Source organism: Nipponia nippon, unplaced genomic scaffold (genome assembly GCF_047370975.1).
Source record: "Nipponia nippon isolate SJK-2023a ecotype South Korea unplaced genomic scaffold, ASM4737097v1 scaffold_1, whole genome shotgun sequence".
Classification (NCBI taxonomy): domain Eukaryota; kingdom Metazoa; phylum Chordata; class Aves; order Pelecaniformes; family Threskiornithidae; genus Nipponia; species Nipponia nippon.
The window spans coordinates 122,316,791-122,333,393 of record NW_028262290.1 but is presented as its reverse complement, the minus strand read 5'-3'; the positions used below and the strand labels follow the sequence as shown (position 1 = coordinate 122,333,393).

The following is a 16,603-nucleotide window of genomic DNA, read 5'->3' as shown; positions in this document are numbered from 1 at the left end:
AGAGGCCTGCGGGTCCTTAGCTAAGGATTTGTAATGACAGCATTTTCAGATGCTGTTTTGCCAAGGGGTGAGAGCAACCAGTGCATGCCCAAAGGCAAGCATGATTCATTTGCAGCTCCTCTTCCCATACAGACTCTTAAGCAGGGGTTCAAAGAAACCCATTGCAATCTCATAAAATGTTGCTCTTTCACAGTGGGACCACATCTACTGTTCCTCCTTCTCCAATACCAGTGCCCCTGAGAAGCAAACAAATAACTTCCCCCACCTCAAACAAGAAAAACACTACACCCATTTGTCATCTCAAAGAAAGTGACCATTGAACTCCGAGATGAAAAAACTCATTATTTTCTGGCAAATATGTATGCTAATTATGTTATTGAAAGGTTTTATAATATGATTTTTCTTAATTTGTAAGTCTGTCTTTTTATTTCAGAGCCAGGCACAGACTAGAAGCAATTTTGAGGCTACTTAAAGTGCAATAAAATACAGTTTAGAAAAAAAATTATTTACTGTTCATTATCTCCATTATGAATTCTCAACAACACTCTATGGCTTTACCTTTGCTGTTACATCATTAGCTTTCTGGATGACTTCTTCCATTATAATCTTACAGGCCTCTTCCACAAACTTCTCTCCTGCTTTTGAGTCCATTATCGGACCATTTAGGATGACCCCATCCACCAAAACAGCATTCTTCTTCTGGAGCATCTCCTGTTTGCAAACACCAACTGTAAGATAAATAACTCGCCATTAGAGCAAGGCCTGGACAACTAAATCAAACTAAAAAAATACTACTTCATTGCTGAAGATTTAGTCAACTTAAGGAAAAAAATTCACACGGACTTTTCACATGTACAAAAATCCTAGATTTTGGTGGAAGAATCTTTACAGACAAAAAACCCAATGTGTTACTTCAAACATAGATTGTTATTATGTAGGTGATAATAGCCTACTGTACGGTATCTACTGCTTTCTGTAGCATACAAAAGCATGCAAGGCACCTTCCAAACACAGAGGAAAATACAGTTCTGGCCTAGAACAAGATACAGCTGAATAAACAGAAATAAAGGGCAAGATAATAGGCATTTTTCTTAGCTGAAAGTGTTTCCCTCCACATGTCATCCCTCCTGCTCCCCTTTTTTCATGAAATATTTTTCAGCTTCATTTCCCATATCTTTATGCTGCTGCTTCCTACCAGCCAGTCCTATTGCTCTGAGTCTTCTGTGTCCTTTGCAAAGTGTGTCACTGACCCATGCTCCATGAAGATAAAACCTTTTGAGATTGCTGTCAATATACCTGTACTTCTCTCCTTCTTGCCCTTATCTTATTAAGTGCCCTCAGTCACTAATTACAGTAATTTACTGTGCGGAGTATTTGTTTATTCACTTCTCCAATGATGATCTCTTTCCTCTCCCTCACCTTTATCCACAAGATGTACTCTCCTGATGTGTTCCATAAACACATTGCTACTTCCTCCTTTACATTACTTCTGAAAGCACATCCAAGATGCTTATACGACACTGGCCAATAGCGGCAACCATGTATCTATTTCATGTATTGATTTCATACGACAAGATCAGGATTCCAGTTTTAATCAACATGAGGATAAAGATGAAAGTGAGACATTTGGAGATATCAAGGGAACAGACATTTGAAACAGTATAGCGCCGAAAGGAGAAGCGGTAACTACCGTATCCAAATTATCTGGGTTACAGACAGCATCTGCCCACTGATCTCGCCTTAGAATAGCTAAGATCTATGAAGTCAGGCAGCATTACTTTGAAAGGTCATCTTCATCTACAGTGAAGATGGTGGAAGGGTAAAGATGTATAAACGAGAAAGTTCTATGCCCAAAACAACCTTATCTTCTGGTTTACTTTTTGCTCCAGTTAGAAAGTACAGAAGAAAGGTAGCTTTTTCACAGGTATAAACAAACAACTGAATTTCCAGGAGACTGCAGACACTGCAGTCTGACACATTCATCATGCTTATCATAATTACAGTTTCTCGTGCGCAGGAGGATAGAGAAGAACAACAATGCTGCCTAGAAAGGTGCATGACTTTGAGGTCCATTGATTGCAAAAGATCCTGTCAATCCCATGAGCTTTTATTTACTGACGACTCAGAGAAGCTACTCTGTTCACTTTCACTTACCAGGAAAGATATGACAAACAAGATAAAATTCTAACATGAGATGGAACCTCAGGCTTCCCATAACGCTGATGACAAAACTGAGACCCCCACCCTCTGCATTTCTGAAATTACTTCTATTTTTATTCCAAAGGGGCAATATACTAAATTTTGCTGAACAGAGTAGCCTTCAGCACATTGTTATAGGAGTGGTATAAATGTTCTTGTGGGACAAGTATGGAACAAGCAGGTAAAAAGTATTACATCTTCAACAGGCAAAGAAGGAAAAACACAGACGTCAAAACTGTCAATTCTCATCACGCTTCCCAGCACACCACAGCAGACGCACTGTACAGAAACTGCAGCTTTGAAAAAGTCTTAGAGGTTTCTCTCTGAAAACAGAAGCTAGTAGGTCAGCTTTACAAGACTTAAAACACCGGGTATTAACAAGGAATTGGAAGGCATCAGGGCTTTGGGCAGAGAGAACAGGAACTATTTTTGGATTGAGAGTTAGTTATTTGATGCATAAATAGCTGCCTTAAGTACTAACCAGAGTTTAACATAAACAAAAAAAGAATCACCTGGAGATGCTACCATCTCCATGTATGTCAAAGGTGTTTTGTTTCTATGGGAAAGAGGACAGGATCTAAAAAAAAAAACTGTATGGGAGATTAATATCTATCGCAGAGCACAGACGTCAATACTTCCTTTCGTTATGAGAAGAACAGACAGTAGAGCAAGAGAACTCACTAACTACCTTTTTTTTTTTTGCTCTGCTCTACCTCTCAGGTCTCTGCTAGAACGAGAGCTGTGCAAAAGCTTTCTGTTGTTATCTCCATTAGGTCTATTTCTGACACTTTTGCACAGAGACGTGATACTAGCACTTCCATGACTTTACAATGATCTCTTCCAGGGACTCTGTGAAAAGCAAAAGTAGAACTTTACATTACTTTTTCTACCAGGTCTTTAGGGGGCTGGGTGATAGGTCCAACAACAGCTCCCTATTTGAAGCAGGTCTGTTCACCTCTACACACAATTTGATAGTCTCCATAGGACACTTTGTGGAGCCTGAGGAAGACAATATCCGCTGGAAAATGGGTGATGGTCTACCCCTAGTGCCAACACATCTGGGCCTCTATGAAAGAGAAAGCCAAAGCAGAAGGGTCAGAAGGAAGGGAGGGAAAAGAGCCTTCATTTTAACAGCAATTTACCTGTGTAAGGCTCCAGCAAAGAGTTCAGGACTTAACCCACATTATATTTCATGAAATAATACACCTTGCAATTATTTACCACTTTCTCAATTTTTTGGTTATCACTTAGTATTTCAATCTGAACTTGCTGAGCTAAATTCTGCCCTGGAACATACCATAAGACTATTACTGGAAATTAATAAGAACAACTATTTCACAATCAGCAGCTAAATCAAGCCCCAAACATACACATTTTCTGAGGTAAAGGTCTTCAGGTTTTGCAAACCACTGTTTGATATACTATTCCCATCCCTCATGATTTTACTGCAAATCCTGTGATACTTAATATTCTACTTATAACTGTCTGACTTCTGGAGTTCTTATGAGAATTCCAAACTCTTCCTTACTGAAAAATAAATGTGTTTCCTCTTGGTTGCAGTAAAAACCTTGAGGAAAACTAAGCAGATGACAAAAATCTGAATTTCTGTAAGATTTTTTTTTTCTCTTTATCACATTTTTTAAAAGATCCTATGACCCATTTATTATGTTTTAGGTGGGTGAACCTCCAGAAGGATTCAAGGTTCACATTTTATGTCACAGTACCCAAGTTAAATAGCACGCCTTTAACACCTCAGAGTTCAGCATCCAAGCAAAGAAACACACAGACTATCTTTATGAGCTGATCATTCATGTTGCCTCTTTAAAAAACAAACAAACAAAAAAATCATACCTCAAACACTCAAAACATTGTTTTCCAAGAATTTGGGGCCTTTTACATATCTGTCTCAAACACACCTGATTACACTGAGGGAATGTGTTCCATACGGAGCTCACTTCATAGAAACAGCATCTTGTCACATATACCTTTTTCGTTTTCAAACACAATAGGCAAACAATGTAGAGATGTGGCTGCAATAAATATATTCTTTTCTATTTAAGAATACAGAAACAGACTCCTAAGCAGACTCAGAAAACAGACTTCCAGAAGATATATCAATTTCAGCCAAATGGCTCCAGGCTTGAAACAGAACTAAAAGTTTACCAAATGGAAGTGCTTTAAATCAGAGATTAAGGATTATTGACTGTTCAAGATACTCTTCTGCAAAAGAGAAGACTCGATCCTGCTCCAGTTGAAGGCAATTGGGCATTTATCCACTGGCTTCAGCAGCAGCAGCATCAAGCCTGTAATTCTCACATTTCATCCTGAATGAAATATTCTATTACAGAAGCCTAAGGATTTCCAACCACCATTTCATTTTTATGATCAATATTATTTTCCCAGCAGAAAACATAAATTAATAGGAGGTGAAATAATTTACAGAAAAATAAACATTTTTTCAGATGTTTCTATATCTTTATGTAAGCACTACCAAGTATTTTAAAAGCTCCATCTGTCTTTCCACAAACATATAGAAACTTTCACTGCTAAATTCTTGCACTACAAAAAGAAACTGGAGCTTTGTACTTGGCATGTTCTGACAACATTTGGGAGAGTAGAATAAAATGCCCAGAAAGATTTACTGCTCACAAGGAAAAGGCAGAAACAGGAGGAGGTGGTTGTGAAAGAGTAGCTTGTGCTTGAATGCCAGAGCCAAAGCCTGTTCAGTCTACACTGTACTAACACCACTGACTATTCAAGAGAACGCAAAAGGCTGGCTTTGAATAAAGGCTGATTTCTGCTTTGTAACAAATGCAATAATAATTGCCAGCATTAATCAGAAACAGATTTTAAATTTCTCATTCTGTATGATCTAGTCATGGTTCTTCTTTCAGAATACCTCAGTATTTTCTTTCATTGAAGTTCACTTGTTTTCTTTTGCTGGACACAGTGTCAAGACTCCACATCACCATGTTTAATGGATTACCGTGGTGCCATATCGTGTATCAAAGTATTAAAACACAAACCTGTCCTGTACTATGCAGCTATTTGAGTCCCTTGGCATACATAACCTTTAAAGACACTTTTGTTTCTTTAATCACTGCTTCCTGTATGTCTATGACTGAAGTAAAGCCACTCCAGTGGCTTTAGAAACAAAAATATATTGTTTCCTAGTAAACTGATTTCCCAGGCCTCTTGTCAAGTAAACAAGATGAGGGTTTCTTAGAATCCAGTGTATAAGTTGACTTGGTGTCCTGGCAAAGCCATCCACGTGAAAAAAAAGTAGGCACGGGTATGGTAGGGCTCATGCAATTGTCCCTATACTACGTCCCTGTTTTGCAGGTTTACGGACCAAGCCTGTGGACAGGGAACAAGTTAGGTGCTTCCCTTCAGAAGGTCTCCAACAGCCCCCCCACCCCCCCACCCCAGGAATCCTCTGACTGTGAAAATGCAAACGTGACCTTTACAGAGCAGGACCCGAAGAAAACAAAAGTGCTTGTGTCCAGGCTCAAAGGCTCCTCAATAGACTCTTTGAGCATGCTGCTAGCACTGAACTGGCAACACTACAACAAACGGGTCCTGTTCTCCTTCCCACACCTGAATTTCCCATTCTGAAAGGCAAGGTTGGGAGGAGAGAGAGAAACCTGGAGAGGAGCCCCAGCGATGAATATCTGACAGGGGATGCAATGTCTGCGCTAGGAGAGAGGTTCTGCTGTCAGAGAGGTTTCCAGAGTCCCAGGGGGACACGCTTATTAGTTGAATGCTCGTGACATGTCGTGCCCATTCACTGAGTGCCAAGTGCTTGCTATACACAACAGTACTAGGCAGGATATGCTAAAAAAAATAAATAAAAGAAGCAGACAAAAGTTAAGAAACAAGAAACAGGAGTTTTTCTGCAGCCAAACCTGAGGAATTGATGTTAATATTCAATAATGACTTCTCAATGCCCTAACCAAATAACTGCAGGAATGATTCACGCTGTAACATTTCCAATTAGGAAGAAAGGCTGTGGAGAATTGGAATTCACCTTGATGAGAAGCTGAGAATCAGCAGATGCCAACTATGAAATGGAAATCCCAACTCCCTGACCCCAATAAGATTCTCTCAGCTCACATGTTCTAATTTTTAACATCTGCCAACAGTGTAGGGAGCATCTAAGAAACAAAATGGCTTTTATTTTAATTAGAAGTTGCACATTGATAATGAACATTTAATGAATGTTCCTTTTTCTGGGGGAAATTGAATATATTTGCAACATCCAAGTCAACCACAGGCACTGTGCATGGGATAGCAAAGTTAACAACTTCATGAGGCTGAGTTCAGACAGAAGTGGCGAATATATGTGTGACCCACATAGAATATAAAGAATCCCTGAGATGTCGCTGCTGCCCACTGGAAAAAATTGAAGTGAAAATACAATTGGGTTTTTTTTCCAAATGGAATTCCTGCAACTTGATTTAAAAGAGTCCACGACAGCCTGTAATTTCATGCAAGAACTATATTTTTAGTCATAACATAAAAACAATTTTTAACTCCAGTCTTTCAAAAATCAACTAAGAAAGCAGTAATTTACTAAAACTGAATTTTATGGGATTCAATGCACGTTAAAATGTAAAAACAGATGAAAAGTCTAAATTTCATTTTAGGAAGTTTTACCTCTACATTCAAGTTACAGTCAAAACAACTTTTTTCTTCTCACTTTTTCTTAACATCATAAACACTTTCATATTTTCTGTTTCCTATGAAGGATTGCCAATTACTGCTCATTAATTCATGTCTATAACATTGCTCTGAGATACGCCCTTACTTACTAACACAAGGAAGGTAGTGCATAGTAAATTGGGATGTAACTTTCCAGCCCACTACGTCCTCTGAACTAGTTCCTATGTAGACATTCATAATTTATTAGCATATTATATATAGTAAAGTAGTTCAATCCACTTTCAAAATGGAGCAAGCTGCCTTGCACAGACTATTATAACATTGCTGGTCAGATCAGCACAGACCAGTCATACAGATGAGGGACCCAGCAGGGCTCTGGACCCATCACTCCAGGTCATGCCTGCCTTGATTTTCCTATGTGGTTTTGGGAAACCACTCCTGAGCTGCAAGAGGCCAAACTGCTGGGTGACAATACACCATGGCAAGTCCCAGCAGAAGACACTGGCAGTCCTTTTTGAGGGCAACAGCCTGGATGATGCCTGGTAGAAGCACAGATCTGACCATGCTATGCGTGCTAGGGCTCACCAATGAGACCATGTGATCCCTGCCCAGGCAAGGCAGTTGAAAGAGGCCCAAACAGAGTCTCCACACCACTTGCAGTCTGACTTCACCCATGATCCCCGTCTTCCATTTTTCCTCTAAGGAAGGCAGAAGATGGATAACTTATTCTGGGGTTTTTTTGACCATGCCAAAACTTTAATCAGTCATTTCAGATCAGCATCAGCACTGCAACCAAATACCAGGTACATACAGTGTTTGTTGCTTGCTCTTTCCCCTTCAAGGCAGGTTCAACAGCTTTTTAATATGATATATTGGCCCTGGCAAGGGAGTAGGTCAGCTTGAGAAAAATGAGTTTAAAAAGCTCAATGAGACACAAGCTATCTTGCAGTGTAACTAGCGGAGGGACACCAAGCTGCTTATGAGACAACCGTTCTTGTTGAAACCCTGACATTTTCCAATGGATAAGATCATAATTATGAGGCTTTTCAGCTTACATAAGGTGAGACGTGACAAAGGGCAGGGACATCCAAGCTTTAGAGCCAAAAGCTATTCCAAATTATCTAGATTTAACCAGCTACTTTGTAGAGTTATTGCTACTTCACTGACAAAAAGCCTTGGTCACTAAGAACCACTTTCCTCATCATATTTATGGCACTGAAAAACCTTTGGTCCAGTGACTTTTTCTTTAAAGACACCTCTATTTGCTGACATTTGACAAGTTTTTCATTTAAAAAAATCAAGATCACATATACTCAAGAAACAGTAATAGACATGGATAAACATACATTTGAACCAGGTCACCTTTTACCCTAAGACTAGCCCTGACAATAATCATCAACAGAAACAACCTCCATTGACATGCCACAAAATAACAACCATTTGCCTTTTAAATTTATTATTCCCTCATTGCACATGCACAAACCCCATTAATGGTAAAATAAGATAACTTGTGTGCACAGATAGGAGAATAAAAAAGGTGGGAAATGGTTCCAATTTAGCCATGTCCTGCTGAGTATCCTTGAGCTATCAATGCTTTATGAACAACTGCCTCCAACAACCTCTACAGTTCGTGACATGAGACAAAGCAAAAAAGGCCATAAGAAATTTAACTTTTGATTTTTGCAGAGCCTGAAGAGGTAGTTTCTGTAAACATTTGGGATGAACATTAGGCTTCACTATGCCGAATCTGACCTTGGCTGGGGGGTAAGTCAGAGAAATACAAAGACATGTATTTCAATGTGTCCATTTTTTTGTGTCTTGAACATGTAATAAATGCTTATGGAAATACGAATGGTCTTTATAGAAGCAGGCTGCTTAAAATAACCAAGGGCAGGGAAATTAAGGCTCATGAAGTCTAAACTGTTTAATAGGCAATAATAGCTGAATCAGTATGCAACAAGATCTCCCAATGCATTAAAAAGTGACAATTCTTGCTTGTATAAGTGACAGCTTAAAAGATGCCTTAATCAAGAAAGAAAAAATAATTTATTGAACTTCTCAAATGTCAAGTTAAGCTTCTTCACTAAATGTTCATTAACTGCCAAGATAATTCTTATTAATTTTAAAGCACAATGAATGCACTCACACAAAATAGCTTTATTTGATGCAAACTTCATTTCTTGCAAACCTATGTTTCCCTTCCTCTGATGAAGTGATATTAGCAAAGATCCTAGTATCTTTTTTATCAGATCAGATTTTAAGACACGGGAGAGATCCTATCCCTCTGGTCTGACCAAAATACTAACCCGAGTGTCACATTACCAGAGCCTTAAAGTCACTCTAACTTCCAGTATGTTTTACCATGCTTCACATTACACCTGTTTGAGATGGCAACACAGCAACATCTTACATGAAATAAATGTTTGCTGACTCATCTCCCATCTGCTGGCAGATGCAAACCACATAACGCCCCAAACTTAACATATACACACTGAGCAGCCAGCAATTAAAAAGATAAAAAGCAACATATTGCATAAATGCTGGTTGCTCCCTTCCTCTTGTGGTTTCCAGCTCCGACTCTATTTGTTGTACCTGATGAGCTAGTAACAACTTGCTTGAGACTCTGCTGAACAGACTCAGCCTTTATGCCCTACAAGGGAATACCTCACCTATTTTTTTTTCTCCAAATACAGAATTCTCCGGGCTTTCCTCCTGCCAAAACAACCTTGGAAAGCTACCCTGATGCCAAATGACTGAAGGATATATGCAGTCAAGACCTGTTTCTGTAGCTAGGCATAGGAATCTACAACTTGGTCCCCACTCACACGTGGGATTTTGCTATCTTTTGTGTTAGTGGAGGCATAGCCTAAAGAATCCTCTTACCCATCCCTGTACAGTCAGTAAGGCTGCCCTTGTGGACAGTGGTGATAATGTCTGAGAGAAATTAGGCAGTTAAGGGTGTTAAAAACCAATGTCACCACCCAAGAGTGCTCCCACTGCATTCACAGCCACAGCAGCCACTGCAAGGATAACTCTATGCACTGCGAAACACATCCAAGTCTCCACTGCAACTGTGTCCACTTTGCCAGCTGCTCCAGTTGTGCAAAGCAAACATAACGCCACTGCTGCAACAGGCAAGTGCCTCCCAAACGTCTTCCCATACAACCTTAACAAGATCCAGCTAAGAGCACACAAAATCAGTACTGAAAGGAGAAAGACTGCACATACCAACCTAGAAAGATCTGTTTTTAATTGCGGATGCACCCTTGCTAGGAAAAAAGATTTCAGGAAGTAGCGAAGACCTTACCACCTCAAGAACCCAAGCCTCATTTCTCCAACAGATCTGAGTAAAGAGCAAAATCTTCCTCCAGATCTCAAATCACCTAAATCCACAATCAGGCTACAATCAACATCCCCAGCAAAGGCTACAGTGCAGCCCAACTTCCTTCACCACCCCCCTGACGTGAAGTTCATTCACCAGACAGAAAACAGAGCAAATCACCAAAGGTAAAGGGAAGAAGAGGGGATGAGGAGACTAAAGAATTTCTGATGACAGGGAAGGAGGCATAAGTTATAGATGCTACTCATAAGGAAGGTAGAAGGACTGAAAAACCTGCAGCAACAAGGGTGGGGATCGTGTTATCACTAGACTCATTCTGTCTTACCAGCACAAGCCAATGGTTTTGTAAGGAAATTAGACTCTTGGTAGCATACTTTGGGCAGTATTTGAACAAGAATGCTATTACTCAGCTGAAGGGAACACCAGGATCTCAGTCTTAGTGACCACTAGAAGCTTATCTTTGGTGTTGCCTTGGGAGAGATTATTAAGATAAGCTGCATCTGAAGGGAATCACTTTTGGAGCTGCTGCCACTCATACAGTACTGCTGCTGCTACTCTTACAGTACAGCCTTAAGCTACTGTGCACACTAGAACATATTTACTGCATACTAGAGTTGTCATGTAACTTTACAAAGCTCATTCAATTTACAGCAAATTAAGAAAAAGGGAATCATTTTCCATAAATATTAAGTTTCTCGAGTTCTTATATTCTCTCAATTTCAAATATATTATTTTTGTTTGAAGATTTTCCACCAAGGGAGTGCTAATGACTTAAGTCACTCATGAATGTAAGACACTGAACTTTCGGAAACAAGCCAAGGGACTTTCTCAGCCTCAAAGTAAAAACTTATTTACTGTCTCATCCATGCTTAGGGTAAAACTAAAAGAAACCTACTAGATCCCAAGTCTTTTTGACTGTTTTCATAAGAGATTCCCAATTTGGGATAAGTGGAGAAACTCTTATCAAGAATATCGATCTTGTGGGAGGGGGGACTGCCATCTGCAAACACTTTTACTATTTTCTGACTTAGCAACGAGTTTCCACTCACAAAATCAAGGAATTCCTCATTTCTTAACCTTGCAAATAATGGCACACCTAAAGCCTAAGCGTACCACAATTTAGTCTCTTCTCATTTTCCAAGCTTCTACAGAAGTCTCATTATTGTATTTACCATAGGTCTTCCATGTTCCCAGCTTTCATAAACATATGGTCAACTCTTCTTTTTCATTACATAATGATGCAAGGCCTTCCTGTTAATGCAGGTAAACAAGCTAACTTGATAATACATTTATAAAACAGGATTAACTTCTCCCTTCCCGAGACCTTTTGCTCCAAAGCAAATCACTGTATTGCCACGCCTGTTTTATTCTGATGCCCGAGGAAAAAAAAAAAAAAAAAAAAAAAAAAAAGGCATCACTCTTTGAAGATCACTTATTTCCACAAAAATACTGTGGTGCAACGCTTTTATAATAATTGTTGCAAACTCTATACCTTATTAAACCGTTCTGGCTATATTACTGCTGCACCTTAAGAAAGGAGGTTATAGATAGATATGCAACAGGCCGCCTTTCTTCTCCACACGTTACCCGGGAAGTTCCTGAAGCGGCGGGAGCCCTCCACGAAGGCAGCCCTACCCCTCCCGAACCGACCCTGCCTCCCTCCTCCGCCCCGAGGTCCCTGTCCTCCCCGGGCCCGGTGGTAGCCACGGCAGGGAGGCTCCGGGAGCCCCCGCAAGCCGGTGGCCGGCAGGAGAAGGGGTTAAAAGCCCCGAGCGGGGCAGAGAGCCAGGCGCTTCCCTCCTCCCCGCCTCCCCCGAGCCCCTCCGCCCGGCCGAGACCGCGGCGCCCCGGCGGCCGCAGCCTGAAGCGCGGCGGGCGGGGTCCCCGCCCCGCTGAAGCGTGGAGAGAGGGGTGAGAGGGCGGCTCTAGCCCCGGCAGCGTTTACCCTCCATCTCGCCTTCGCGGTGGGAGCCGGGTGCGGGACGGAAGAGGAGGGGAGGGGAGGGGAGGCACCTCCCCGGCGTGGCCGTGGCCGCTCCCGCGCCGAGCCGTCCTGTGCCGCGCCCGGGGCCGAGCCGAGCCCGCAGCCTTCGCCCCGCACACCCGCAGCCGCCCGGCCGCTGTCTCCGGGCCGCCTATTAATACCCTCGGCGCCGCTGGCCCGCCGCCAGCCGCCTCCTCCGGCGGGGGTGGAGGTGACGGGGCACGGCCGGGCGCACCGGAGCGGGGGGAGCCGCCCGCAGGGTTTCCCTGCCCGTGTGCGGGGACCGGCGGCGGGCAGGCTGCGATAAATGAGGAGGGAGGTTTTTAACGCCCGGGAGCATTATTCCTTATTCCCGAAGTCGGGGGGGGGGCTTGCTGTCGCTGCCTGTGACAGGGTGTCAGGGTTTGTGCCTCAAAACCCTTCCGGGGGGTGAGCGGCGGCAGCAGGCGCGCCCAGCCCTGCCTGCGCCCTGCTGCTCGTCAAAGCCCGGCCTGGCACCGCCGGCCCTTGAGGGCTATTTTAAGGGCTATTTTAAGGCCTCCGAGTGAGTTGTGGCTGACCTCCTTATTCCAGTTTATTCCAGGACACCAGCCCCATTCAAGGCGACACAAGTCTTCTTAATTCTCATCCCTTTATTTCCTCGTAATTGCTACCTTTAAAAAAAAAATGAAAACAAGCTTTCTTTTTGACAAAAGGCATTAGTGCTGTTGTCACAAGAAGGTCTGAAAGCGTCCAAAAATTGACTAGCAAAGCCCCCAAAAGCACATGTCTTCCATTAAAATTCAGGCCTGATTAAAGTTTGGCAAAGATTTTTGGAAGCTGGTGAAATATTCAGGCGTGAATCAAACATTTATTCACACTTAGTATCCTAATTTTCCTTGTTTGTGAGGAAACAAATGTATCCATTTTCCAGCTTCAACTGCAGCCTCTACTAAGTCATTAATAACTTCTACAATTTGCAGAAGGCAATTTTGTAGCCCAATAGATATCCTGCACTGCAGGAGATAAGTATTTGAACCTCATTGTGATAGATAAAAATGGTAGATATCACTAAATTAAAAGTTCGTAGGTGCCTGGGAACACGCGATCATGGCCTGACCGCATTCATCGTGGGTAAATAAAGGACGGCCCCAGTCAAACCTATGTATTTCTGCTGCTTCAAAAGACCTAATTTCCACAAACTGAGAAAAACAGTAAGAGGAACTGACAAGGCAAAAAGGTGAGAACACTGAAAAAAGGGGCTTTTTTAAAGACTCTATTAAATGGCCAAACCACAATGATTTTTCAATCACAGAAGGCAGTAACTTTCCCATAAGAGCTCAAAGGTAGCAGTTAGAAATAAAATGGAAAACAAAGAGAAATTATATCAATTACAGTAGATACAAATTACAAGTTACAATATCAAAAATTGATATGGGAAATTAATAGGCAGGGAAAAAATGGTTGTAAGAGCTAGACAAATGAGACATTTTAAGTGTGTTAGGAATAAAAGAAAACCCAGTGGTGATTCTGGCCCATCAGTAAATGTAATTCGTAAGTGGGTTTGTGCTGATGTGGAAAATGTAAATATGTTCAATAAGTACTTCTGTGCTACAAAAGAAACAAGTAGATGGATCTCAAGGGGACTATGAAGAACTGCTCCAGCCCGCTAGTAATTAAGAAAGATAGAAATCATGACCATTCTCCTATAAGCAAACTTAGATAACTTTTACTCCCAGTTCCAGAATAGATACTTGGGCTCTTTCACCTGTTTTAGTAAACTTCAGAATACTTGTGAAACTCCAAAGGGGTGCTAATGTTATACTAGTAGTCAAAAAGGGCAATTGCAATGACAGGAAAATATGGGCCAACATCAGAACCCCAAATAATAATGGGAATAACTGATCTAATTTAAAAAAGATTTCAAAGAAAGGAATAGAAATAATTCCAGTCTTTTTTATGAAGACCAAGTCTAATCCAACCTCTCCAAATCCATTCTTTGATGAGATTGCTCATTTGGTGAAGTGCATATTGATGATTTAGACCTTTAAGACAGCCTGAAAGAAAATGTCATACCCCATGATATCATTGAAGCACGTGTTAAATTGACTAAGACTTGCCTAAATGACTGATGACAAAAAGCAGCTGACAGTGAGGAACCTTCATCGAACGGGTGTGTTTCTGTGAAAACATGGTCACATCTGAAAATGACACAAAGAGGAGAGAAAGGGTAAAGGTAACAAGGACCAAGCAACCATGTGAAGTAGTCTGAACTGAGCGGCAAACTGGGCCTTGTCAAACAAAATACATTTGCTATAACTAAATCCCTGTAACAAGCGTGAAGGATTGTAGATGCTGTGTACTGAGAGGGAGATGGCACTTGCTGAAAAAGATTTAGGGGCTGTAGTCACCAACTCATCATAAACGCTCACTCTGACACTGGTAACAGGAAGGATTAATCTGCATCAGGGGAGTAGGAAGTAGGGGAGATACAGTTTTATCTCTGGATATATCACTGATGAGACCAATCTTGTATACAGTGTTCCTGCCCATGTTTTGAAAAAAAATGTTGAAAAATTGGAGAGGGGGCAGATAAAGAGCTGAAAATGTGATTTGAGAACTGAAGAAAAATGCTGCTGAGTGAGACTTAAAGAGCTCAATCTGTTTATCGCATCAAAAAGATTGACTTGATTACAGCATATAAGTACCTCTATGGAGAAAAAAAATACTGAATTCTGAAGGGCTCTTTAACCTAGCGGAAAATAGCATAACAAGAAGCTGTGGTAGAAACTGAAGTCAGACAAATTCAAATGAAGCACAAAATTTTTCTTTTTGAGGTGACAATACATCACTGGAACAAGCTAACAAGGGCACTAAGAAATTCTTAATGGTTTTATGTCCCCCAACCAGGACAAGATGTCTTTCTGAAAGACAAGTTTTAGCCAAATGCTGGTTAGTGCCCTCAATACTTGTACATGCATGAAATTTAATGACATAGGATACAAAGGAGATCAGATCATACGACTAAATGGTCCTTTGTGATCTTACTTCATTATTTTTGGTTGTACGCAGTAAATATAAGAAGGAATGGCTACTGGTGAGCACCTGCTTAAGATGATATTCTTTGTCAACCAACTCCAACCAGTCTCTATGAAAAACATGACTATCCCGAGTGTGTAGGATTTTAAATTATTGCAGTATATGAGGCATTCTTGGCAAGCAGAGTATGAAATATCAAAAGACAATCAACATTATTCACCTATTTTCATTTGTCAGTGTATTAAGCGGACAAGATTTCAATTCACCTGGGTCACAAAGGAGCTCAGAAGAGCTTAAGGAGAAGCCGAAGGAAAGAGCAGAAGCATGAATCCATTAAAAACACTGGCCATCAGACTTAGGTAACATGATAATTAAACTGGAAGCTTTGAAATGCTGGCAGACAAACCAGACAACTAATTCTATATGCAATATTATACTGGTAAATATACATCAGTTTTAAATATTTATGGGTTTCTTGCCCAGCTTGTGTATAAATGAATCAAGTTACCTCACCTGAAACTATGATCCCCCATAATGAGCTGTGGTATGCAACAAAGACTAAAAGGTTTGACACTGACAAGTAATACCTACCTCTCTGGAAGCAGCCAGGACAACACAACTGAATTGTGTTGTACATAAACTATTGAGAACTACATTTAAACATTAATGAAATAACATTCTTCTTAAATTGTTGTATTTGCCAGAATGTGAACCTGCATCTTCTCTCTTCTGCTTATAAAGTTGATGTTCACCTCAGTGCCCCTTCTGTTCTCATGACCTGTCCCTCTCTCTGAAGTTTGTTACATGAAGACACAACCTTTTCGTCAAGTAAGGAACCTCCTCTAAACTATGCAGAAAACCAATGGCTGTAAACAAATAGTTAAAACAGAATAGTAGAATAATAATACATTCCTTAACTGAAGGAAGAAAGAATAAAGTGGGGAGAGGGAGAGTTCATTTTGGAGTTACCATGTAAACATTTTTTCAGTTCCGTTACCCCAAAATTCAAAACAAGGGTGGTTTCCAAACAAGAAAACAATTTTATCCAAAAGAGACTCAAAGATTTTGAACTGCCTAATTTTGGTATGCAAACCTTAGCACCCATTGAATAGTTCTAGAAATTATTTAGAAAAATGCCAGGCTCTTTAGATGGTCTTAAAGATGGAAGCTTTCAAAATTACCAGATACTTTTGCAAATCTAACCTGAAAGGTGCATAAAGTAGGGTCTTAGCTCTTTGTGTGTCTTTTCCCCAGGAGATGCTGTGGTCTCCATTTTTAGAATTACAAAGAATACTCAGCTCCAAATGGAGTAAACAAAAGCTGCAGGATCCCTGTGCTTGTGAAAATCAGATCCTGGGGCATAAATAATTGAAGTGTCATGGTTACCTCTATTGGTATCA

The 16,603-nt window shown here is 40.9% G+C and overlaps 1 protein-coding gene across 1 annotated transcript in view; it reads right to left on the bottom strand.

Moving 5' to 3' along the window:
- Window positions 1–12,294, bottom strand: part of GADL1 (GAD like acidic amino acid decarboxylase 1) — an 85,496-nt gene extending 73,202 nt beyond the window's left edge. The window contains exons 1-2 of the mRNA XM_087740721.1: window positions 12,147–12,294; window positions 559–728 (exon numbers count right to left, since the gene is read on the bottom strand). Of these exons, the coding sequence (XP_087596847.1) occupies window positions 559–728; window positions 12,147–12,153 (177 nt within the window). The 5' untranslated portion in view covers window positions 12,154–12,294. The remainder of the gene's footprint in view (window positions 1–558; window positions 729–12,146) is intronic.
- Window positions 12,295–16,603: the final 4,309 nt, after the last annotated feature.